The sequence below is a fragment of the Erythrolamprus reginae genome, chromosome 1 (assembly GCF_031021105.1).
Source record: "Erythrolamprus reginae isolate rEryReg1 chromosome 1, rEryReg1.hap1, whole genome shotgun sequence".
Taxonomy (NCBI): domain Eukaryota; kingdom Metazoa; phylum Chordata; class Lepidosauria; order Squamata; family Dipsadidae; genus Erythrolamprus; species Erythrolamprus reginae.
The window spans coordinates 278735830-278763258 of record NC_091950.1 but is presented as its reverse complement, the minus strand read 5'-3'; the positions used below and the strand labels follow the sequence as shown (position 1 = coordinate 278763258).

General features: G+C 38.0%; 1 protein-coding gene across 3 annotated transcripts in view; it reads right to left on the bottom strand.

The window, feature by feature from the left end:
• Positions 1–27429, bottom strand: part of RIMS1 (regulating synaptic membrane exocytosis 1) — a 342317-nt gene that overhangs the window by 31674 nt on the left and 283214 nt on the right. For 2 of the 3 annotated variants that reach the window (XM_070733057.1, XM_070733055.1), the window contains 3 exons: positions 9847–9959; positions 5363–5529; positions 715–855 (listed from right to left, as the gene is read on the bottom strand). The exons of the other annotated variant lie outside the window; for it this stretch is intronic. In XM_070733057.1, coding sequence (XP_070589158.1) covers positions 715–855; positions 5363–5529; positions 9847–9959 — 421 coding nt within the window. The remainder of the gene's footprint in view (positions 1–714; positions 856–5362; positions 5530–9846; positions 9960–27429) is intronic. 3 annotated transcript variants of the gene reach the window in all.

The following is a 27429-nucleotide window of genomic DNA, read 5'->3' as shown; positions in this document are numbered from 1 at the left end:
GGACAATCATTAAGTGTCGTACCACATGATTCTTGACAAATGTATATTTTATTTTATGTACACTGAGAGCATATGCACCAAGACAAATTCCTTGTGTGCCCAATCACACTTGGCCAATAAAAATTCTATTCTATTCTATTCTATTCTATTCTGAGGATGTTTGCCAAGCCTCTGCAGCAACTCCTCCTCCAAATTGTACCTCTCAGTCTAGCTGGAGGGAAAGCCTTGCAAGATGGAGGTGGACATCAGTTTCTCCTGTTCAGAACTTCATCTTGCCTCTGTTCCTGTCAGCCTGGGTGCCTCTAATTTAACAGTCTCTTAATTCTATCCCCAATAATTCTTCTCTCAATAGTACTGGGTTCTATGTATGCAGACTAGAATATATTCAGAATTACATAGTGAATATTTTATTTATTTATTTATTAATTATTAGATTTGTATGCCGCTCCTCTTCGAAAAGTCGGAGCGGCTCACATGTGTGGGTTTTGCATCTATTCCTTGCAAAAAAGTCATTTCCATGTAAAATATAATACTGCTCTTCCAGCTTGACCAGACCGATTTTAATTTTTCAAAATATTTTTGGTTATTTATGATAGCAACCAAGCAATGCATATACATCAGTTGAAACATATGTCATTTTTCCAAAGTAATGAAATCATGACATCTTTGGGTTACAGGTACAAATTCACAGGGGAAAGAAGCTGGTCTCTTTACCTCACATCAGCAACAGTATGCCTTCTTTTCTTGTCTTCCACATTCTTTATTTTTCCACTGTGCCCCGTCTTGTCATCTAAGTCCCATGAAATCCTCCTGTCTTTTTTGCCATCAACTTTGCAGTTCTCTAAGGATTTTGATCTTCCCATAGTCACAACATGCAGGCATGCAAAATTAAATGAAGATAACTCAAAATGAAAAAAAAGGAATTATGAAGTACTTGTTATCTGTCCCATATGTCGCCTCCATCTGCATAGCCAACCTTGATCTCCCCACCAACAACTGTCCTCTACCTCTTTTCAAATCCTATATTGGCTTAACTTGTTTCTGAACCTCAACAATTTCAAAGGTGTAGACTTCAACTCTTCAAGATGAGGGCTTTGGAAGACCACATATCTTCATGTTGCTGAGGTTGTGAAACATTGGGTTAACCACTGACAAAATGAGCAGCAGCTTACAAAAGCTTATGCCTTTTTTGTTAGTCAAAAAGGTTCTTAGACTATTGATTGATTGGAAGCTCCAACAAATTAACAGGACTCTCCTTGTGCAGTGTCTAGCGTTTGTGTGTAATTTTAACAAAAGAAAGAAAGGGAAAAAAATAAACCACTGATTGCAAAAACACAAGTTATCTGAAAGCAGGGTTGCGAAATGGAGCCCTAGGCACATGCACAACCCATCAATAGAACCCTTTGGCCCTTCCATTGTTTAACGGATATGACATTAAAATTCACTAAGAACTGAAGGTGAAACAGATTTAAAATTCAGAATTATTCCTGGCCAACTCCCAGGTAAGACACCAGAACTATATTTAAATAATAATAATTCACACTAAACACCCATAAGTAATAAAACAAAATATTTTATTTATAACTAGAGCAATAGGGAAAAAATTAAAATTTCATAATGCATTTTAAATAAAATTGTTGAAAAATGGAAATACAAAAATGTATTTCAAACTATTTTTAATCACCCTCCCAAAATATAACTAAGAGAAATAACCCTTCCCTTGGTGTCATAAGCACATGCTTTTGTTTGTTTGTTTGTTTGTTTGTTTGTTTGTTTGTTTGTTTGTTTAATGGTTAATTCAAGACTATCTCAAATGCAAGAAAGGCCAGGTTTGGTGGTTGTAAGAGAAATCTTATTTTTTCTTTTTGATTTCATAATTTATAACTCTTTTTTCAGTTTTATTTACTTAATCAGTTAAATAAAGAAGTATTCTTCAAAAAAAAGTCATACTATCACATAGTTGGAGTCAGATAACTCAAAATTTATTAGAAACCATTAGGATGTTTTGTACCTTTGTACAGAAATGAAAGAGACTACTATTTCATTTCTTATACCTAATTTTAAGTAATATTAAAATATTATTGCTGAGAAGTATGAGATAAATTATTTGAATACCAAATAATGCATTGCAACCTTGCTTAATCTCTTTAAAAAGAAATACAACTGCTAAATCAGGAACATTATGGCAACATCTTTACTTGGAATAATTCCAATGAAGCTTGATGGACATACATGAATAGACCTGTACAGGATTATACTTGCAACAAGTTTCTTAAAATAAATTGGATATTTCACGATTTGTTTATATCAGTGGTGGCGAACCTTTTTTTCCTCAGGTGCCGAAAGAGCGTGCCCAGATCCATAATCCAATGCCTGGGGAGGGCAAAAACAGCTTCCCTTGCCCCCTGGGGGCCCTCTGGAGGTTGGAAACAGCCTTTTCTCAACTTCTGGTGGACCCAGTAGGCTTGTGCTTCCCCTTCCCCAGGCTCTAAAGGCTTCCCTGGAGCCGGGGGGGCAGGTAAAAAGCCCCCCCCATAGGCTCCGTGGAAGCCAAAAACATCCTCCCAGAATCTCTGTGCGGGCCAAAAATCAGCTGGCCAACACATGGACATTGGAGCTGAGCTAGAGCAATAGTTCATGTGCCAACAGACATGGCTCCACATGCCACCTGTGGCACCCATGCCATAGGTTCGCTATCACTGGTCTATATTAATAAAATCCCTACAGGCTATGAAATACTTTTTTGCATTAGTCCAAGAGAGGCCTGTAGCTTTTCTGAATTTGCTTTTTCAACTCAGATTCCCAAATTACTGTAGAGGGAAAAAGAACAATGGAATAATAGATCAAATGCCTGTAATTTGTTGAAAGGTAACAGAGAAATTTTACAGATTTCTTCCTTATTTTCCTTAAGTAATTTTCTATGCCATTTCCTCCCAAAATGAAATAATCCGGATACATGAAAAAGGAAATAGTTGATTAAAGGTTTTTTGGGGGGGACGGGGGAGATAATGTGGTTCACACTTTCCTAGAAAGCTAAACAAGTTGTGGTTTGCCCATAAGAGTTGCCCTGTATCTTATCACATATTGTTTATGTGAAAGAATTTGCTGTGATATATGTCTGCAAATCATATGTCACTCGTATGTCTGAAAATCCAAAATTACTTTACAGCGTACATCTGATCATTCTGAAGCAGTTGAAAGATTATGTGGATTATGTGCTTTTTTTCTGTATTTATAGCTCTGGCTTGAGCAGCAGCTGGTAACTTGGTCCAGACAGACCTTGGTACAGATTCAACGTATGCCAGTTATGCTCATTTCAAAAGTACACCTTCAGAATTGTCACTCCCTGTCACTAGAAGGCTTGCTTTGATCACTTGTGTCACTTGCTGCAATGTACTCTACATGGGCCTACCTTTTGAAAGTCACTTGGGGAGTTGCAGCTGATCCAGAAAACATGGGAAGTCATGAACATGCATATGTGCCCATGTAACAACTATGTTATTTTTCACCCATTAACAGTAGGTTTGGAGTAATCTGTGATGCTGGTTAGAAACATAGAAGACTGACAGCAGAAAAGACCTCATGGTCCATCTAGTCTGCCCTTATACTACTTCCTGTATTTTATCTTACAATGGATATATGTTTATCCCAGGCATGTTTAAATTCGGTTACTGTGGATTTACCAACCACGTCTGCTGGAAGTTTGTTCCAAGGATCTACTACTCTTTCAGTAAAATAATATTTTCTCATGTTGCTATAAACTCCTGGCTCCTTTGTGGTTCCTGTGATGTTTGTCTACCCTGTTTAATTTGAAAGAGTTGTCATCTTCTGGGCTCCATCAATTAAAAAATGCAACTTCATGGGACCCAAGAAGTGATCCTTCTTTGATATGAACACCATCTTTCCAGAGATTTCTGTGGCTCCTATCCTAGTTTTATTCAAATAGCCTCTTAAAACTTAGACCTCAGTTTACATTACATGATAAGCTTCTGATGGATGAATTCTATGTTAAGAACCTGTTGGTTTATTCTTGTGGATTTATTTTTACGATTGTATACTGCCCAGAAGTGTTATGGCGTCAAATATCCTTAAAAATTTGATAAACATTTGAATTACATGCCACAACAAAATTCCATAATTGATTTTGTGTTGCTCACAGGAAATTACCATACAGCTAGACTTAAGTTTTAAGAAATTCAAAGATAGGATGCAAAATAAATATTTTGTGAAGCAACTTAAATATCCAGACTACTATTTGATTGTGGTTGCTTCATTAAGTAAGGATAGACTTTTTAGATGAAATAAAAATTCTTGTTAATTTTAAGGGATGCCTTTTATACTATTAACTATTAAATACTGGCTTGATTTTAATAATGGGCCTGATATGTTAAACTGATGTAAGATCAGTTTTATTTTCAGCACAAATCTACTTCAAAAATTCTTATTTAACTTTATATAGTTTGTAAATCATATCTATTGACTTTTACTGAACAGAATAAAAGGGTTGGAAGGGACATTTGATGTCTTTTAGTCAAACACGCTGCTCAAGCAGGAAACCATGTAACATTCCAGTCAAATGATTGTCTAATTTCTTCTTAGAAATCTGCAGTGATGAGCACCCACATCTTCTACTGTACTTTTTTGTGGCCCTGCCTTTAAACAACTATTTTTTAAAAAAAATCATATAACAAGTATAAAAACTTCACTTGCTGAAGTTCAACCTACACTGAACTTGCTTGGATGGTAGTTATAGCATCTGCTTTAAATTCCTGCACATTTCAAAGGATCTTTGCAAAGATTTGTTATTTTTTCTGCACTTCCTTTTAACTCTTCATATGTTTTGATATTATACTATATCCTGTGGACATCTGTATGCATGACACATGCTAAAATAACTTTTTAAAACCTGCTTTACTGTATGAAGAGAGGTAAGCGCCTTTGTCTGATCGCACCAAATGTTTACTAGTCTTGATTAATCTGTTTATTTTTTAAATTATGTGAATCTAAAATGGCAATAGCAATAGCACTTAGATTTATATACCACTTCAAAGTGCTTTCACAACCCTCTATAAGCGGTTTACAGAGTCAGCATATTGCCCCCAGCAATCTGAGTCCTCATTTTACCCACCTCAGAAGGATGGAAGGCTGAGTGAACCTTGAGCCTGGTGAGATTCAATCTGCCAAATTGCAGGCAGACAGCAGTCAGCAGAAGTAGCCTGCAGTACTGCACTCTAACCACTGCACCACCAAAGCTCTATATAGGGTTTTGTTTCATTTAGCAAACCACTGTACATTGTATGGCAAAAGACGTAAGGTTTTTAATTCACATATTAACACATTATCCTAAAGATTTAAAACTCACCTGATTCTGCCTCTTGGATACTCGGATTGCTCTGACATAAAGCTTGTGCTGCTGAGGCGAGAGGCACTGCTGGTGCGGGAAATAGCTGACACATCACTGACATCACTATCTGATGACTTGGCAGAAACATTATCACAACTTCTGTACTGATCGGTTTGTATATTATACTGAAAATGAGAAGAGACAATATGAAGTCAATTGACAGCATGCAGAAACAAAAATAATTGGTGTAGAAGCATAACTTTAGAAGATAAGAATAGTACTGCTGCTGATTTTAGGTAGTAATTTAAAAAAGACATACACCATTTCATGAATTTTAGAGGACCAGTTATGAGAAGGTAAATAGTAAGAAAAGCGTATTAATTTTAAAACAGATAAATGAACATATTAATTTGCAAATGACCAAAATCCTGTATGCACACATTATTTATTTACTTATTTAGTCAAGTACGTATTGGTAGTATATAAAAATATAACAATATTTATATACATGGTACTAGTAAGAGAGAAACATTAGCATAGGGGATGGTAGGCACGCTGGTGTGCTTATGCATGCCCCTTACTGACCTTTTGGGAATTGGGTAAGGTCAAAAGTGGATAATCTAAGAGTCAAGTTTTGGGGGTTAGGTGACGATGCTACAGAGCTAGGTAGTGAGTTCCATGCATTAACTACTCGGTTACTAAAGTCATATTTCCTGCAGTCAAGTTTGGAGCTGTTGATTTTAAATTTGTTTCTGCTGTGTGCTCATGTGTTGTTGTGGTTGAAGTACTCTCTATTATCTCTACTCTTAAAAAAAATATTAGTAGGCAGCATTAGAGTGATAAGGAGCCAAAGATAATTTTGCCATTCTTATATTCAACATGAAGTTGCTATTTACAAAAAACATGGTGGCAACAGAAGCACTGTGGAATATTGAAATGATTTAAGGGTAACAATTTGAGCTGCTAAATGATGATGAAATATCTTCAAAGTTTCTATGCTATACTTGATTTCCAACTGTGTTTACTACAATCGGTGCCCATGGTCCACATATGGATTTTGTAGATTTCTAATGGATACTTTTAAAACTATACTTTTAAAGTATACAACAAATTAATGATAACAGAAAAAAACAAAACAAAAACCTTGCTTCTTTCTTTAGAGCTCCTTTTAATGAAAGGAACAGATAGCATAATCCAATTAAAATGATTTCAGAATGACCTGAAAATGATTTAAGAATGATCTGAAAATATACTAAGAGTGGTGTTGTGAGTGTTCCCTGTCAGCCTTTGGAAATGTCAGATTCAGAGGAGGACGAAGACATAGAATCTGTCAATTACCCTGATTTAAGAGAAGTGGAGGATAGTGGTGATGAGAACTTAATAGAAAATCCATTGGACAACAGTATGCATAGTAGTACTTCTTCAGATAATGGGGGTATAGAGGATAGTCCTTGGTTGTGCCAAATTTAGGAGATCACAGAAAAGAAGGTTGTGAATAGGCTATTCAGAGTGTGTAAATTAATTAATTACCTCACATCCGGAATTGACCGGAAATGATAGATGCTTTTCTGCAAAGTGAAATAGACAAGATGGATGCTTTCACCATTTCTCTGGAGAAGCGAGTCTTTATATTGCATGATAAAACTGTTTTTAAGTAGTGTGAACCTGACCCAGAGATAAGGAGATGTTTGAAGTCGACAGCCTGTTCATTTGGAAAGAATTTTTGACCCTGCAGTTTTGCCTGTGAATTTGGAATGCATTTTGCATGCCGGAGATGTTACTGACAAATTCCAATTTGGAAGAAAGTAAATAAAGAAGTGTTATTTTGAAAGTTACAAGCCTGTAAAGATCATATTCTTGGAACAGCCAGCCAGACCAGAACAAGCGGTGGGTTGTTGTCGGTTTGGACTGGTTGCTTAGTGACTCCCGGTCCAAATAGGGCCGCAACTGGTGCACCAGGCGAAACTGGGCAAACGCCCCCCTCGCCACAGCTGAAAGATATTTCTCTAATGCGAGCTGTGAATCGAGGAGGATGCCCAAGTTGCAGACCCTCTCTGAGGGATGTCTCTGAAAATATGTGTGTGATGTGTGTTTTCCCTTCCAGATGAAAGTGTGTCAGCCAACCTCTAGATCTTGACCCTTTATAGTTAGTATTCTTTTGTTATTGAATAAAATTCCCTCAGCCATGTTGCAGCCACCACTTGATGACACAGTTCTCAATCTGGGAGTCCAAATCCTCCTCTACCTCTCTTATCTGGTAGCAATTTTAATTTGATTCTGTCTTTTTCCCCATTCCAAATAAACTTCAAAATAATCCTATTTAAATCAGTATAAATTTTTCTCCCCATTTTATCGGAACTGTTTGAAATAAATAAGGAATTTTTGGTAATATATTCATCTTTATAATAGTTATTCTTCCAATTTTAAAAAAATGTAATTTAGTCCAATTTTCCAAGTCTTTTTGTATTTTTGCATTTTGGGGAAGCCATAGGGAGAATGGAGACCCTGTGTCCTCCCAGGAGATTCCTAGAGACGCCCCATGGAGGCTTCTCCCTGCCTTTTCTGGTTACAGTTTCGGAGGCTCGGGTTTATAAGTAGAAAATGGTTCTTGAGAAGAGGCAAAAAATCTTGAACACCCGGTTCTTATCTAGAAAAGTTCATAAGTAGAGGTGTTCTTAGGTAGTGGTACCACTGCATAGGGCTTTGAAGACATTTTGAATGATAATTTTTTTCCTTCCTAATCCATGTGGGAGCTTTTCATTTTATATATGTATCACATATTTTTACATAGAGAACATAGTTTGTTGGCTATGAATAAATTAACTGCCTTAAAATGGCCCTGGGTTGGTCCTAGAGGCAAAAAGGAGCTGTGATGTTCCTTCAATATACCAGGGTGATCCAACAGAAAAAATTTGCTTTTGTTATTTTGTGATTCTTTCTGCATTAAAAGTTCCTGTCTCGTTAATTTTGTGTACAAAGTTTCTAATTTTTTTTCTTTTTCTCCTTATTTTTTTTCCTATTTATGCAATTGTTAACCTCCTCATACAAGCTTTCATCAGATCCCATACGCTTTGGGTTGATGTTTGTTCTTTAGTATTTTCTCTAAAAAAGAAATCTAATTCTTTTCCCATCATTTGTATATATTTTTTTCTCTTAAAACATTTTTCTTGAATGTCCATCTGACTTTTTTCTTTCTTATTCTCCTCCATTTTATTTTTACTGGGTTATGGTTGGCCCATGCATTTGGCAAGATCTCTATTTCTTCTAATTCAGTTATTAATTCCGGAGTCATCCAAGCCATGTCTATTCTTGACCATGATCTATGAGGATTTGAAAAAAACCGTATTGACTTATACATACTTAGACTTACGTACCAGTTTACAGTGTTTTTACAGCCCTCTCTAAGTGATTTACAGAGTCAGAATACCGCCGCCAACAACTTGGGTCCTCATTTTATCTATTTTGGAAGGATGGAAGGCTAAGCCAACTTTGAGTCTGGTGAGATTTGATCTGCCAAATTACAGTCAGCTGGCAGTCAGTAGAAATAGCCTACAGTACTGCATTCTAACGACTGCACCACCGCTGCTCATTTAGTAGTAGGGTATGATCTAGTTTATCAAATACCTTACTGAAGTCCAAATAAATTATATCCGCAGCATTTCTCTGGTCCACTAATTGTGTCACGTCATCAAAGAATGCAATAAGATTTGTTTGGTATGATCTGTGTTTGATCAACCCATGTTAGCTTCTGGTTACAACTTTGTTTGCCTCTATGTGTTTGTAGATTTGTTGGGGGGGTTTTCCATCCTCAAAGAGAAAAAGAAAAAAAAAGGGTCCACGAAACTATAGACCTATCAGTCTGACATCAATACCTTGAGAGATTCTGTAAAAAAAACAGTATCTATTCTTCCAAAAATTGACAGTTTGCTTTCCAAATACTTTTTTAATGTAACCATCTATTTAGTAATTATTTCTTAGATTTCTATATGCCACATTCGTGGAGAATTTATTGTGCTTTCTAGCAGAAAAAGTATAACAATTTTTAGTTAAAACTGTTAAAATCGATATTCCCACTGTTATTATATTTATTATTAAATATTCTAATACCCATGATCCTATTAAAATTTATTTTCAAACGTTAGTGCTTTCGTAGCCTTTCTAGATATCAAGAGAAAAGGAGCTATATGGATGTAGGATATTATCTCAGGGGTTTGTAAAAAACATTGTTATCTGTTTCCTCCCCTAAGTTAGATTGTTTTGTTTAAAGCTGAGGAGTACTCCCTTGTAGAAAAAAAATCACAAATGAAATAATGACATAAGATGGTTATGTATAACAACATAGTATCAGCAGCTTCCCAAGTTTAACCAATAAATCATTGGAGGGATATCAAGTAGTCTTTCTCAATATTTTTGTTTTATACCATATTTTTAACATCAAATGATTTAACATAAATGAAAAATTCTACAATTTTTCAAATAAAGTGTCATATTTTAATATTTACCTTAGTATATTGCTCATGTTCAAGTTCCTGACTAGAACCACACCCTGTTGTCTGATTATACCGGTGCGTTTTTGTTTTCATCTGTCTTGTTCTCTCTTCCACCACTAAATTTGCTGCAAAAACAGATAATGGAAAACTGTTAAAAAAAACTTCAAATATGGGAAGCATTTTAATGCAAGTGTGACTTTATTTCAAACTGAATAAATATTCAAACAGTATCTCCATCAGGATGTGAAAGCAAAATATAAGCATGCTAATGCGGATCAACAAGGATTGCTTGCAAATCTTATCTACACATTTCCAAATTTCCAACATATCGATAACATGCATTCTTTTATATAGATTTCTTAAAATTGGAAAATATTTTTTTCCTTTTCAGAATATGTCTCTATATAATTCTATAAAGATAACATACCATCCATGTTAGAATATTTATTGTACTTTTAAAATAATCTTAATGGTGTTATTAAAAGAAAACAAAATACTGTATGACATTTGCAAATGTGGTAGATATGGCTTCCAAACAATTTTCTTTATAACTGATTTAAAGTCTCAAAACACCAGCCTATTTATATGCAAAGCTTTTCTCTGTGTTGAATAGAGTTACACCTTACACATACATTTTGATATAGGAAAACATCTTGGCTGGATTGTGTCTAATTTGACCTTGGAATATAGAATATAGAGTTTTGAAAAGAAAATATTCCTTCCATAGAATAAGAACAGTAAATTCAGTTTGTTGGGCAATCAATATTTAATGCCATCAGTGTACATGATAATATACTGAATTTAACACCTGAGTATGCAAAGTCTAATAATAAAAGAAAGGAAAAAGGAAAGGAAAAGTATGCAAAGGAAAGATGCAGGTAAATACATAATCAAAACTTAATTTCCAGCTGAGAAAGAGTATTATGTCAGTAAATTAAACCTTTGTGCAATAGCAAATTTATAAGACAGTAAAAAAGATTGCATCAAATACATGTGCAATATTACATAAAATAAAATACATAGGATACAGTTAGTGAATAAGTCAAATCAGGAAAATTGGGGCATAAGGAGCTTTGGTGGTGCTATAATTAGAATGCAGCACCACAGGCTATTTCTGCTGACTGCCAGCTGCCAGGAGTTTGTCAGTTCAAATGTCACAGGCTCAAGGTTGACTCAGCTTTCCATCCAGATTGTTGGGGGCAATATGCTGACTCTGTAAAACTGCTTAGAGAGGGCTGTAAAGCACTGTGAAGCCATATAGAAGTCTAAGTGCTATTGCTATTGTTCCAATATTACTTTTTTTGTAAAGGACAGATGTGCTCTGCCTTAGCACTACAAGCAAAAAATTTAGAAAGCAATCTAATAAGTTATTGGCACATTCTGGATTTTGGGACACACTTCATTAAATGTATAGTTTATATTTTAATCAAACAAAAGCAAGATATATTTAATAACAATAAAATATTTGCCATATATTTTCTTTTCCATGCATTCTGCCATGTATTTACTAGGCTCATTATGTTTGCAAAGGCCTGTTTCTAACTAGCCTGATATAAGACCCCAGTTTTAACATTCTCATTGCCATCTAGATAATCTGAATTAGTCATAGAGGCCCCTGACTAGTTCTTTGATGAAGACATGATAGTGGAGATAAATGAATCCAAATCCAAATAGGGGATCCATAGATGTTAAACTTCTCCAATGATGATAAGTTCTCTCTTCACAGTATAATCATTTAGATCAATAAGGGGAAGCCACATGCCTAAAACCTGTTAACACTGTTTTGGCAACTTGCTGCTAAGGTAGCTCAAAATCCCTCAGTTATAATACTAAGTGATTACCGTATTTTTTAGAATATAAAACACACCTTTTTCTCCCCTAAAAGAGGCTGAAAATTGGGGTGCATCTTCTACTACAAATGTAGCTTTTCTTTCCTAATCTTTTTTTCCACCCCCTAGGTGCTAACATTAGGTGCTAACCCCACCGTTAGGTGCTAATGATTTTTCTGACTCTTCCCAGCTTGCATGATTTTTTTAAATTGCTACTTTGAGGAAGTCTTTTTCTAGCCCTAAGTCTTTGCAGGCTTGTTTTCATTGCTACTCCCTCCAAAGAAGATTTTTTTCAGCCATAAGCAGGGGATAAAATAATGTGCTGAAGCTGACCAGACTAAGGATGCTAGCCAGATAAATACCTGGTAGGTAGAAACCCCCCCCCTTTGTTTTCCCCCCAAAACTAAGGTGTACCTTATACTCTGAAAAATACGGTAATTCACATAGCTATGCACCCTGTGTTAGGGAATAACCTGAGAATCTAGAATTCCTGAATTATACAGTTGTAACACAAGCTACAGTACTGCTTTATTAGAAACTCTGAATTGTTATTTTTCTATTTCCATATATCATCAATTGTCCACCAAATCAAAGTACATTTTAGGTAGTTTGCCTTGATTAATTTTAATATTTTTCTCAAAAGTTCTATCCAGTTTTGGGGAAATTTACTAAATTCCAATCCAGCATCAAACATCTATTTCTATAGAAAAAAACATTAATCTCTATATAAATTCTTTATAGAACAATAAAGTACATTTGGTGCATAAATATCAAAGCCATAGTTACATACAAATTAATTTCCACCCTAAAATATATATCGCACTTATCTGTCAACACAAGTTTAAGTTTTATTTAAGGTTTTATGTGCAAAACAATTCTTCTATTTTTTAAAGTTCCTGCTGAAATAATTTCTTCACCATTTTTTAAAATAAATCAAATGTTTTAAGTTTTTTGATTCTGATGTAGGAAAATTATGTTTTTCTTTTGCAAAATTATGTTTTTCTTTTGCAAATAGAACCAATAATTGGCCATGACAATTGGCTGCCTGCATTTTGTAGAAAAAATATGTTTTGTTTTAATGTAGGAATTTTTTTAATTTTTTCAAATTATTTTTTACATTTTGAGAATATTTGCTCCATTTATATTTAGAAAAGTCAGTTCCTATAGCACTATGTCTTCTCCCTCTCATCTTTTGCTTCTTTGTGAATAGTCTTTCTGTCTTGATTTAAAATTTGTTTCTTATGTCTTGTTTTCCCTTAAACTCCTCTTTCTAGGCCAATGGGGTTTTTTGGGGGGTGTTGTTGTTGTTGTTTTCTTTTTCCTAACCACAGGTCCCACATAACTACAGCTCCTCTCCTTTCTCCTCCAATGTATGTCCATGTGTTCATCCACAGTTCCTTACTTTTTAATATCTTTCCTAGTTTCCTTCTTCTATGCTCCTTGGGATCAATTGTCCATTTCCCCAGGTTTAAGTTTCTGATGTCCTTACTAAGACCAGTTGATAAAAATGCAGCTTATTTGTCTTCTGGTTTATTTCTATCTTAATTTCTCTTAGCATCTCCACGGGTCCAATTTTCTTTGATTTCTTCACTTATTTCTTTATGATAATCTGGACTGAACATTAATGTTGATTTAAGATGATATCCTTTCTACTAAACTGCCAATCAAACAGGAGGATGAAAATTAGGGCTTTTGGTATATGAATGCTTTTTCTTTTGCAAATAGAACCAATAATTGGCCATGATAATTGGCTGCCTGCATTTTGTATATAAAATAATGTAACTAAGCTAAAATGCTAGAAATAAAGTAGATGCAACTAGAAATTTAGTCACCCTCAATCATAGTGTGATACATGATGATCTGGAAGAAGTTACAGGAATTCTCACAATGTAAAATTCTTATTTCTCAATGTTGGGCCTGTTTTAAAATCTCTGTCAGTAAAGATCATCAAAGGTTAGAAAAATAAAATCATACTGAGTATGTTAATATACAAATATTACATTCTCAATTATAATTTGAGGCCCTTTGCAAATAAACATACACATATATACAAACTCACACTTTATCTGTTTTCCAAGGATAAAGTGGTAAACGTTTTCAGTCTTGACAAATGTGCTGTTTTCCTGGAAAACCCAGGAAACCTAGCTTTTTTGGAGTCCTACTTGTCTTATCATTTTGAGATAGGCATGCATTAATGTTCCCTTTCAGACTTTTCTAATAAAATGGTACCTTGTTTTATTGCTGTGTCAGCTACAGTTTTGAGATGACAAATCTATTTTGAGTTACACTTTGAGTCTTTAATTTTATGGAATAACGTGGATAAATATTTCATTGTTGGGACTTTACAAAAATTAGACTATATCAAATAATTAGTTTCCTAGTTGGGGCACAGTCTAAGGGTTTGTTATGGTACTGGCTAAAGACTATGCATTGGATTATGAGTAATAATCTAAATATATCCAGATGTTAGCACTGTACGGTCTAGAAAAGAAGACAGCTTCCTATTACCCAACATCCTACAAGAAAGATACTTATTTTGTACTAAAATTCTGTGGTGAAATAAATATTTTGCTTTAGGTTTTAGCTATTACACCAAACTGGCAGGAATAGCCAATACTTCAGAAGATAGGCTCAAAATTTGGAAGGATTTTAACAGACTTGAACATTGGGCAGTATTTAACAAAATGAAATTCAATGGTGAAAAAAGTAAGGTTCTACATTTAGTCAAGAAAATAAATGTACAGTTACAGTATTTATTTATTTATTTGATTTATTTGATTTTTATGCCGCCCTTCTCCTTAGACTCAGGGCGGCTTACAACATGTTAGCAATAGCACTTTTTAACAGAGCCAGCATATTGCCCCCACAATCCGGGTCCTCATTTTACCCACCTCGGAAGGATGGAAGGCTGAGTCAACCTTGAGCCGGTGATGAGATTTGAACCGTTGACCTGCAGATCTACAGTCAGCTTTAGTGGCCTGCAGTACAGCACTCTACCTGCTGCGCCACCCCGGCTCATTTATATACTCATCAGTATATGTGGTACCTTGCTCAATAATAGTAACTGTGAGAGGGATCTTGAAGTCCTAGTGGACAACCATTTAAATGAAAGCCAGCAGAGTACAGCAGCTGCCAAAAAAGCCAATGCAGTAGTAGGCTTCATTAACAGAGGGATAGAATCAAGATCATGTGAAGTATTAATACCACTTTATAATGCCTTGGTAAGGCCACACTTGGAATACTGTATTCAGTTTTGGTCACCATGATGTAAACAGGATGTGAAGATTCTAGAAAGAATGCAGAGAAGAGCAATAAAGATTAGGGAACTGAAGGCTAAAGCATATGAAGAAAGGTTGCAGGAACTGGGGATGTCTAGTTGAATGAAAAGAAGGACTAGAAGAGGCATAGCAGTGTTCCAATATCTCAGGGTTTGCCACAAAGAGGGGAGAAGCAACTTAGAAAAATTTCCTGACAGTTAGACCAATTAATCAGTGGAACAGCTTGCCTCCAGAAGTTGTGAATGCTCCAACACTGGAAGTTTTAAAGAAAATGTTGAATAATCATTTGTCTGAAATGATGTAGGGTTTCCTGCTTAAGCAGGGAGTTGGACTAGAAGACCTTCAAGGTTCCTTCCAACTCTGTTATTCTATTCTAAGCTTCATAAAGTAAAGATATAGTTTGAAGTAAAGAGTTTGGTTTATAAAAGGAAAACCAATTCTTTTAGGTGGGGCCTGGAATATTGCTACAGAAATAAGCAAATGGAGGGCTGTAAATAAAAACTAAAAGAATTATCTTAAAATAATTTATGTAAAGATATTGATTTAAGAATGGTTGGGATGCAAGTAAAGCTTTTATCAGAGATTATTTCATATAACACAATATTGAACTCAAAAATAAGACGCAAGGGAAAACACAACCTATTTGGGATTTTTTAAAAAGGAATTCTAGATATTTCCAGAAAAGATAAGGAATTCTCAACAAATTAAGCTTTTACAATGAATTATCTATGTTCAGTAAGAGAAATGGCAATAGAAATTAGCTACTTAAAGCAAAATAACCTTTAAATTTGGAAACAAACCAGGGAAAAATTTGACATAAACTATGAAAAGAAAAACTAAAGAAAATGATACAGAGATTACAAATATTACACCAACTTGTATAAAGGACAAGATATTTCTCTGGGGAAATCATATGAATAAAATTTACAGAAGATTACAGAGGAAGAGAAACAGATTATGAATGGACATATAACAATAAAGGAAGTGTGTGAAGCTATAAAAAGTATTAAATCGGGAAAGGTGTTTGGAACATATGTTCTTATTATAAATGTTTTGATGATGAACTTTTATAACCTGTACAAAATATGATGAATTCTGTTTTATAGGAAGAAAGATGACAGAATTGGAAACTGGCCAATATAGCATTATTTTAAAAAGTAAACATATTTGCTCTGTGTAAGAATGTGCTCTCTTTTAAAAATATTTTAGTCCATTAGACAGCTCAGTTTGTATTGTGTAGGAGAAAGAAAAAAAATTGTTGGCATTGAGCAAGCATCTCTCTGCGGGACACAAGGAGATTCATTAATAGCTTACTAATATTTAAAGTTATTCCCATGTTGGGTTTGTTACTGATGTAGCTGCCTCCCAGCTGCATTATAACAACCCTGCCTGCCTGCTAGAGGAAGTAGTTCCCCAGGCTTATGGTGCTGGAGTACTTCAACTTACTATCACTCAGAAAATCCTGTCCAGATTATGAGGTTGGACTTTAAGGCACCATACCCCCATCGCAGGGAGGCAAAGCCGATTAAGTGGTTCTGCCCCAGATGCCTAATGGACTCAGTAGGGTTCCAGAGGGAGCTTGGGGAAATACCTGACTCCCTTGTCCACAACCTGGCTGAGTCCCTGGTGGTTGCCTGGAACAGGGCATCATCAGAGGAATTAGAACAGATTGCGTCTTTGCGACCTCTCTGTGACAGTGGATCCAGGAGAGCTCCTTGGTTTACCGAGGAACTACAGGAGATGAAACACCAGAAGAGATGTCTAGAGCAATGCTGGAGAACCAAGGACTCCAAATCTGACCAAACAATATTAAGAGCTTTTATTAGGACTTATTTAGTGGCGATATGGGCAACAAAAGGTTCAGATTTTTCTGCACTTATTGCGTCTGCAGATTCACGACCAGCCACCCTTTTTAGGGTCACTTGTTCCCTTCTCAATATAGAGGGAACAGAGGAGCCCTTGCAAGGTAGAGCTGAGGATTTTGTTCAGTTTCTGGTGGACAAGTCACTCAGATTCGGATGGACCTGAAGTCTGACCGGGCAACTCTGATTGAGATGACAGGGATGAATTTGTCCTTAGTCCTGTTGTGTGGGATGAATTTGATCCTGTGACTCCTGAGAATGTGGACAAGGCTATAGGAGTGACGGGTTCCTCCATATGTTTATTGGACCTGTGCCCCTCCTGGCTGGTTTTGGCTAGCAGGGAGGTGACACGAGGCTGTCTCTAGGCTTTGGTTAATGCATCTTTGAGGGGTCCTTCCCACAGCCATTAAAGGAAGTGGTTGTGAGGCCCCTCCTGAAGAAGCCTTCCTTGGACCCAGCTGACTTAAAGAACTTTCCTCCAGTCTCCAACCTACCCTTTGTGGGAAAGGTTGTAGAGAAAGTGGTAGCACTCCAGCTCCTACAGTCATTGGATGAAATAGATTATCTAGACCCTTTTGAATCGGGCTTCAGGCTACAGCACAGAAACTGCTTTTGTCACACTGATGGATGATCTTTGGCAAGCCCGAGATGGAGGTCACTCCACTATCTTGGTGATTCTTGACCTCTCAGCTGCTTTTGATACCATTGACCCTGGTATCGTTCTGTAACAACTAAGGGAGTTGGGAGTGGGAAGCACCCTGTTATGGTGGTTCTCTTCCTATTTCCCTGGTCAGTCGTTTTGGTAGGCAACAGAAATCAAGCCCCAGGCTGCTCAGGACAGAAGTCAAGCCCCAGGTGCCTCAGGGTTAAGTCCTCTCTCCTCTTGTTTATTATCTACATTGGTTGAAATCATCTGATGACACGGGGTCATCAGCAATCAGATCAACTACTGCAATGCTCTCTACACGGGGCTACCTTTGAAGAGTGTTTGGAAACTTCAAATCGTCCAGAATGCAGCTGTGTGAGCAATAATGGGCCTTCCAAGGCATATCCATATTTCTCCAGCACTCCATGGACTGCATTGGCTGCCAATTGGTTTCCGGTCGCAATTCAAAGTGTTGGTTATGACCTATAAAGCTCTACATGACATGGGACCAGATTAGCTCCAGGACCGTCTTCTGCCGAATGAGTCCCAGCGACTGGTTAGGTCACACAGAGTCAGCCTTCTCCAGGTCCCGTCAACTAGACCAGCATTTCCCAACTGGTGTGCCGCAGCACACTAGTGTGCCGCGAGACACAGTCAGGTGTGCCACCAAGCTCCTAGGGAAGCTCCAGCTGGGCGGGGCACTGCCGGTGCCTCCGAGCTCCCACTCGCAGCTGTCCCCCGGTTCTTGCCCGTTGCCGCGGTTTCTGGCGCTCTCCTGCTGGGCCCCAAAGAAAGAAGGCAGGAAAAAGGAGGCGCGAAGAATCAAGCTCTCCTTTTTCCTGCCTTCCTTCTTTGGGGCCCAGCAGGAGAGCGCCAGAAACCGCGGCATCAGGCAGGAGCCGGGGGACAGCTGCGAGTGGGAGCTCGAAGGCACCGGCCGCGCCCCGCCCAGCTGGAGTTTCCTGGCGTCGGCGGCAAGTGTCCTTTGGGCCCGGCGGGAGGGCACTGGCGGTGGGAGCGGGAGCGTGCCGGCTGCAGCGGCCCCAGGCGGTCGCGGGGAGATGGGGGTGGCGAGAGGGAGCATCAGCACCACCCCTCTACGAGCAGCAAGAGCCTCAGCGACGAGGCATGCCGTTTGCCTTTCGGCTCCGTCGCTGAGGCTTTTGCTGCTCATGGAGGGAAAGGCGCCGATGCCCAAAGCCTCAGCGACGTTTGGCTGCCGGGGGGATGGGGAGGAGAAAATCTTCCCACCCCCTCCAGGAGCAGCAAAAGCCTAAGTGACGGATCGCGCCGTTTGCCTTTCGGCTCCGTCACTGAGGCTTTTGCTGCTTGTGGAGGGGGGGTTGGCGGTGCCGATGCCAAATGCTTTCCCTCCGTGGTGGGGGGTGGAGGGCAGGCGCAGCCAGCCCCAGGAGACAAAGAGGGAATGAGAGAAAGGAAAGAGACAGAAAGGGAGGGAGAGAAAGAACAAGTGAGAGATAGAAAGGATAGAGAGAAAGGGAATGAGAGAAAGGAAAGAGAGAGAAAGGGAGGGAGAGAAGGAATGAGGGAAAAAGGGAGGAAGAGAGAGAAATGAGAAACATGAGAGAGAAAAGAGGGAAAGACAGGAGAAGTACCCAGAAATAAGACAGTGGTATAAATTTCAGGAGGGATGATTGATGATTGACTGTACAGGTATTTATAAGGGGATGTTACATGGGATTGTATATATGAGGGGGTTATTTATGTATGTATGTATGTATGTATGTATGTATGTATGTATGTATGTATTTATTTATTTATTTATTTATTTATTAGACTTGTGTCATTTTGGTTGGTGGTGTGCCCCAGAATTTTGTAAATGTAAAAAATGTGCCGCGGCTCAAAAAAGGTTGAAAATCACTGAACTAGACAATGTCATTTGGCAGGACCTAGGGGAAGAGCCTTCTCTTTGGGGGCCCTGGCCCTCTGGAATCAGCTCCCCCTAGAGATTCGCACTGCTCCCACCCTCCTCGCCTTCCATAAAAGTTTAAAGACCTATTTGTGCCACCAGGTTTGGGACCATTATACCCTAGTCCCCTGGTCGACGAGTGTAGAGTGTAGTAGGTGTGAATGAGAATGAATGATTTTAAATGTTATTACAGTTTTTAAAGTTTTTTAGCTATAGTATTGGATTTTGACATTATATATTGTTTTGATATATTGTGGCATCCCGAGTCCTCGGAGAGTGGCGGCATACAATTCCAATAAGTAAGTAAGTAAGTAAGAGAGCAAGTAAGCAAGTAAGTAAATATGCTGATGGCACCCAGTTGTACATCTCCATCCTGAGTCACTTCAGTGAAGCAGTGGATATGATATGCCTGAAGGCAGTGAGGGTCTGGATGGGAGCTAACAGGCTCAGACTTAACCCTGACAAGACTGAGTGGCTCTGGGTATTGCCGAAAGATCATATCCATTACCCATCCTTGCTTCTGGGAGGGGAAACCCCCCCCCCCTCAGAATGGGTTCACAATTTGGGTGTCCTTCTAGACTCATAGCTTAGATTTGACCAATCTCTGACAGATGTAGCTAGGGGGACCTCTGCACAGGTTCGCCTCATGCACCAATTGTGACCATACTTGGATCAGGAGGCTCTTCTCATGGTCACTCATGCCCTTATCACCTCACAGTTAGATTATTGCAATGTGCTTTACATGGGGCTACCCCTGAAAAGCGTTCAGAGCCAACAATTGGTTCAAAATGCAGCCGCACAAGCTTTTGTGGGTGCACCTAGGTACACCCATATTACACCATTTCTCCGCAGGCTGCATTGGCTCCCGATTGGTCTCCGGACGTAATTCAAGGTGTTAACCATTACCTTTAAAGCCCTACATGGCTTAGGGCCAGTCTATCTCTGAGACCGCCTTCTACCACACAGCTCTCAGCAACCGGTAAGGGCCCACAGAGTTGGTTTTCTCCAGGTCCTGTCTGCTAAATAATTTCGGCTAGCAGGTCCATAATGGAGGGCCTTCTTTGTTGCTGTTCCGACTCTCTGGAACCAGCTACCTCCCAAGATCCAGACTACCCCCACCCTATTAGCCTTCCAGAAAGCTGTAAAGACCTGGCTTCTTCTGCAGGCCTGGGGGCCGTAGATCTGATGGTTCACGATCGGGATCTGGCCACAAATGGCATGCATGTTTTTTAACTGTGGGTTTTAAATTGTTTTTAAATTATTTTATTGGATATTTTAATAGTACTGTACACTATATGTTATTCTTTTTGTTTGTAAGCTGCCCAGAGTCCCTAGGGAATTGGGCACCATACGAATTTAAAAAATAAATTAAATAAATAAATAGTTCTGTGATATTTGTTTAGCTGTATGTTTGCTTTTTAAAAGCAACGGATAAATCCGATCTTCCTGTTCATATTTTTTTACAGGATGGTAGAGGAAGGAGGGAGAAACTGTTGCTGAGAAATTTCCCTTTTGGCTAAATATTTTATTATCAGAGTTATTCAAGGTTAACCACAAGGAGCTGGAGAGATCCCTCCATGGGAAATCTTAGAAAGAACCAGCACCTCAAGTGTTCTGTGTTAAAACAGAAGCTATATATACAAGGGGCAAATATGTTGCTATTGACTACAAGAAAAAATGTCAAAGAATTCTAATTCTTCAGGATGGAAACAGAATGGGTAACAGGAGATTTTGCATTTTAAGAACATGGTGTGCTTTTTCATTTCATTGAAGAAACCAATGGATTGACAAAGATGTGATCTAAAGTATCACAACATGTAGTACAATTCATTCAGATTATTTGGCACTTGCTCCTTGATTTCATTTTGGAATTGAAACTATGTACAATGTTGCTGATGAGTTATGGAAAATTGCACATTGTATTTCTACTCATAATGTAACTATTAAAATACAACTCCATATGCAAAACCCAAAATTAATAAAATATATCATTTTTTTAAAAAAAGACTTATCTTTAAACAACTGTTAAAAAGATTGGAAAACATATTAAGTACTTGTATTATATATTCCATGTATTCTTTTTGACGAATTGATAGTTTTGTGTAGTGGTGGGATTCAATTTTTTACTACCAATTATGTGGCTGTGGCTTGGTGGGTGTGGTGTGGCTTGGTGGGCATGGCTTGGTGGGCGTAGCAATGGAAGAATACTGTAAAATCTCCATTCCTCCTCACTCCAGGAGAAGGTTACTACAAAATTTCCATTTCCTCCTAATCAGCTGGGACTCGGAAGACAGAGAATAGATGTGGGTGGTGGTACTTACTGGTTCTCCAAACCAGTGTTTCCCAACTTGGCAACTTGAAGATATTTGGACTTCAACTCCCAGAATTCACTGGCTGGGGAATTCTGGGAGTTGAAGTCCAAATATCTTCAAGTTGCCAAGGTTGGGAAACACTGCTCTAAACTACTCAAAATTTCCGCTACTGATTCTCCAGAACTGGTCAGAATCTGCTGAATACCACCTCTGGTTTTGTGCCAGAAACATTAATGGAAATAATTACTGTTTAGCAAAGCCACATATAGTATTAAAACAACTTATACATCATTCATCTTTTAAAGTTATTTATTCATTTGAATCCTATTATGTAGTATCAAAATAATGATCATTCTTTATCATGACTTTTGCCTTTTTTCTTTTTTTCTTTCCATGTTCCTACTTTTACTTTCACTCCTACTATTACTTCAGTTTAATTAAATAATTCCCTTCCAGAGGAAATACAATTGATTCCTACATGTTCAGTTTGTAAGCCAGAATAAAAGTATGTTTGTAGGTTTATACAACCCTAGGGTGAAATCGCTCTTCTGTCATTGATGGTACATATATTTTTCTTCTTGATAAAGTAGTTTTATTGATCTTGGTTCTTTTGAGCAAAAGTCAGAAAAATAAAACATTCCAGTAATAACTTCCAGTTTATACCACAATACCCACATGCACACCAGTAGTGGGTTTCACTTACCTTTGCTACCGGTTTGGAACTGTGAATGTGCACATACACAGGTTGTCTGTGATGATGTCCGGGCAGGTGGGTGGAGCCTCCTGCTGCTACTACCGGTTTGCGCAAACTGGATCAAACCGATAGCAACCCACTACTGATGCACACCCAAAAGAATAGCCTTCCCAAATTGGAACTACTTAAACTAATTATGGAATAAGCTGCAACAGAGTTTATTACCAAATATTGCTTCAACAATTCATTTGTGAAAGCAATTTTTAAATATTGGTTTAAACCTTTTATAACCTTTCCCAGCCGAAAGTGTAGAGGTGATAAAAGCGGCCTCAGCTCTTTTGACATGTGAGGCCAACTGTAGCAGAAAAGGAGCATTCGAAAGAATAAGCTTTGATTAGTTTAAATGGGGACTTTCTCGGCCTTGCTAAAATGTGCATGATTAAGAGAATAAAGAGGACACTACTCTGGAATCCCAAGAACAGTGATGGTGAACCTATCGCACACTTACCCCTGATGGCACGAGGAACCATATCTGGAGACATGTAAAGCATTGCCCTATGTTAGCTCCAGTGCGCATGTGTGCACTGTCCAGCTGATATTTGGCCTTTTGGGGGGGCATTTCCAATCTTGCCAGGCTACAGGAGAACCTACTGAAGTCTGGGGATGGCAAAAATGGGCCAAAGAGCCAATTGGAAATTCACTTGTGTACATCAGCCCCAGCCTCCTTTTCATTGTCAGAAGTCTTCAAGAGCTTCTTCAGCTTTGGGCAATTGGAGCCAGGCTTTTCTGAACGTCTTTGCAGCCAATAACAGAGCCCCAGATCAATCCAGAGCTCTGTTATCATCTAGAGAGGCCTTCAGGAAAGACTTTTAGGAAAGGCCTCTCTAGATGATTGCTCTGGAGCTCTGTTATTGGCTAAAGAGGCATTCAGGAAAGCCTCCCCAGCTGCAGAAGAAATGGGCTGAGGTGTGAGAGGCCTGCTTGCAACTATGTGAAAGTAAGTAGTAGGGCAGCTCCACTTCCATTTTGTTTCTGACCTTCCAATTACCCCGTTGGGCCATTTTTCGTCATCCCCAGGCTTTTGAAGGCTTTTCTGAATCCTGGGGAGAACGAAAAACAGTCCAAATGGCCTACTGGAAGTCCGGAGGCTTCACTGAGGCCTGTGTGGGGCAGAGCGGGACACTGCATTATGGGTGTGCGCACATGAGCGCACACTATAGTGTGTGCACACACTTTTTTTGCACCTGAGCCAAAAATGGTTTGCCATCATTGCCTTAGAATATTCTGTATAATGAATAAAAAGCAATTCCTTTGTCTCAGGATTGGTAACATTACGGTCAATACTAATTCTTGAGAATGACAATAAAGGTTAAATATATTCAGTTGCTCAAGTAAAGAACGGCTAATAATTACATTACAGCTAATAATTACATTATAATAGATTTAAGGACAGATGAAAATCCCTACTTTTTATTATATTGATATGGTATGGCATGCTATGGTATGGTATCGTATGGTATAATATAGTATCAATATAATAATATAATATAATATAATATAATATAATAATATAATTAATATAATATAATATAATAAATATATTTATTTATTTATTGGATTTGTATGCCGCCCCTCTCCGTATAAAATATAATAAATATAATATAATATGTATTGTATTGTATTGTATTGTATTATATTGTATTATATTATATTAATTATATTATATTATTATATTATATTATAATATTATTATATTATATATTATATTCTTATATTGATACTATACTATTCTATTCTATACTATACTATACTATACTATAATATAATATAATATTACTATACTAAATATTATAGCTTTTCCGTATAGGAAGAAAGAAACAGATAAAATATTGAAGTTTTTAGTATAAAATATGTTCTGGGAAATACATTTTAAAGTAATTAAAAAGAAAAACCATACTACTTATTTAAAATGCGCTCTATATATGAAGGTGTATGGAGATTCTTGTAATAATTTTTAAGAAAAAGTATTTGGTAAGACTTTTAACTAGTTCATATCTCAGACACTCCAAAATATTTATTGTTAGTTGGATGAGGGGGACTGCAAATGATTCATTGATTGTATGACAAAAGTTACAGGAGCATCATAAATTCTGCAGGAATTTAGGAACACAGCACAACAAAACTGCCATTTCTCCAAGTATCTTTCAACCATACCTTCCATTTCGTCATTCGTAATTTTAAAAAAGGACCACTCGGTCTTAGCAACATAGGAAGACAATGTGAGTTATATATGGTATGCTTGTGTGTATGTCTGTTAGTATATGGGGTCTGTTTTAAATCTTTAAATATTTTAAATTTGTCAAATTATTTATGATTTGTTTCCACGTGTTGTGAGCCGCCCCGAGTCTTCGGAGAGGGGCAGTATACAAATCTAAGTAATAAAATAAATAAATAATAAATAAAGAGGTCTTAACTTTCTAAATATTAAATCTTGAGCAGTTGTTTTTGAATTTCCCCCCTCTGGGTCTTTGATGGCTCTTTCACGCATTGTTAACTTATGGGTCAAGGGGCATTTGCACAATCCAATGATTCTGAACAATGTTGTTTGGAATATACATTCCCCAAAGGTTTATCCGTAACAGGCAGATCATAGTTGAGAGATAAGACCAAATATGATTCATTGGAAAAATAAATGGAAACCCTTGCCATCTTCTGCCAAAAAAACCACCCTCAAATGGGCATTAACAACAAGCCAGCGTGATTTTGGAAGCTACCAGCAAGCTACAAGTGTATTATTCTGTATTATTCTTCAAAAAATACAGAGTTCTATTGAGTCAACAAAAATAATACCTGCTGCTCTATTTGACTTCTTGAAGAACCCTGAACTGTAATTTATGACATCAATGAAGCAAGCAAAAATATCCCAAAAAGAAAAAAAGTAAAAGACTATATACTGGTAGTCCTCATAACTATTCATTTAGTAACAATTCAAAGTTACATTAAAAAGGTGATTTATGACTATTTTTCACATTTACAACCATTGCAGCATCCCTGTGGTCCCATTATCATTTGACAATTGGCTCCAATTTATGATGGTTGCAATGTACCAGAGACAAATGATCAACTTTTGTGACCTACTGACAAAAAGTCAATGGGAAAACCAGAGTCATGTATGTGACTCACATAACAACTATGGCAAGAAAGATAAAACAGGTCAAAATTCACTTAACAACTTCTAAGACATTAGAAGTTGGGCTCAATTGTGTTCATAAGAAGAGGACTACCTGTACAGTGGTCCCCCGATCATTGCGAGGGTTCCGTTCCAGGACCCCTCGCAATGATCGGTTTTTCGCGAAGTAGCGCTGCGGAAGTAAAAACACCATCTGCGCATGCGCAGATGGTGTTTTTACTTCCGCCGCAGCAGCGAGGAGCCGAAGATTAGGGTTTCCCCACCGCCCACGCAAACTCCTCGCTGCCGCTCGCCCGCCCTTCGCCCGCCCACGCCGTTCGCTCGCGCCGCTTCCCAGCTGAGTCCTGAAGCCAATTCGCTTCAGGACTCAGCTGGGAAGCGGCGCGAGTGAACGGCGTGGGCGGGCGAAGGGCGGGCGAGCGGCGGGCGCGCGGGCAGGCAGGCGGCAGACAAGCCGTTCGCTCGCGCCGCTCACTCGCGCCGCTTCCCAGCTGAGTCCTGAAGCCAATTCGCTTCAGGACTCAGCTGGGAAGCGGCGCGAGCGAACGGCGTGGGCGGGCGAAGGGCGGGCGAGCGGCAGCGAGGAGTTTGCGTGGGCAGTGGGGAAACTCCTCGCTGATGCCCGCCGCTCGCCCTCCCGCCAGCAAGAGGGGGAAGACCCAGGGAAGCCGCCCAGCAGCTGATCTGCCCGGGGCCATCTACGCATGCGTGGCCATAGAAAAAAAAGGGCGCGCATGCGCAGATGGTGTTTTGACTTCCGGGTTGAAAAATCATGATTTAGCCCGTTCGCAATGATCGGGATCGCGATACCCGGGGGATCACCGGGGGATCACTGTATATTGAAAATAGCTGAAGAAAGATGGAAATCAAAAGGCAACAAATAAGATTTTGTCCAACCAAGTTTCAAAGAAGAGTCAATAAATTTGATCTTAAAAAGCAATGCAACTGACGATAACAATCCAGATAACAATTATGTAATAACATTACAGAAATCAAGGTAAACTTTTATGCAACAATAATCATTAAAAGGTAAAAGAAGGCAAAGATCTGATGGAGAATAAAGAAAACTAGCATGATTTATATGAAAGACCCCAAAATCTGTACACATGCAAATGTTTGAATACTAAAGCATACTGGATTTAGAAAATTCAGGACCATCCAATATCACTTTGGTAACATTTGATAGATAATAGAAAATACATGGAAGTTTCAGTAGATACACTTTGTATTCTTTTATTGATTATAGCAAGGTTTTGATTGACACAGGTGCTAAGAAATAGATCCCAACAAGTAGAACCTTTTAAAAATGGATATAGTAAGCCACTTCATCTTCCTACAGAAGAATTGATAATAATGACCATAAAGCAACGTTAGAAAAAATGGAGCAATTAAATGGTTTGGAATTGGGGAAAGAGGGATGGACTATATATCATCATTTTATTTGTTAATTTATTTAATGAGATCTTATCAGAAATGTCAGATTTGAAAAAATAAAAATTGTAATCAAAATTGTTGGAACAAACTTTACCAATCTCCGATATGGTAATATGAGACATAAATACATAGAAGACTTAAGATATTTCTTGTTGAAATTGAAAAAAAGTGTAAAATTAATCTTTATTTTCCCAGGCTCAAAAACACACAGAGATGTTGACATAAAAGTTAAGAAGCACCTGTTATATGGGAAAAAGAGTGGGACAGAATTAAGCTATCATAGTGCAAGAAAGATCTACATGTCAAGATCATGGCAGCAAAATACTGCAATGAAAGCCAAACCATTAGAGAGATTAAACAAGGAAAACCTATGTCTTTTAATTGTAATACTGGCAAAAATTGCTGGGAATATTTTAGATC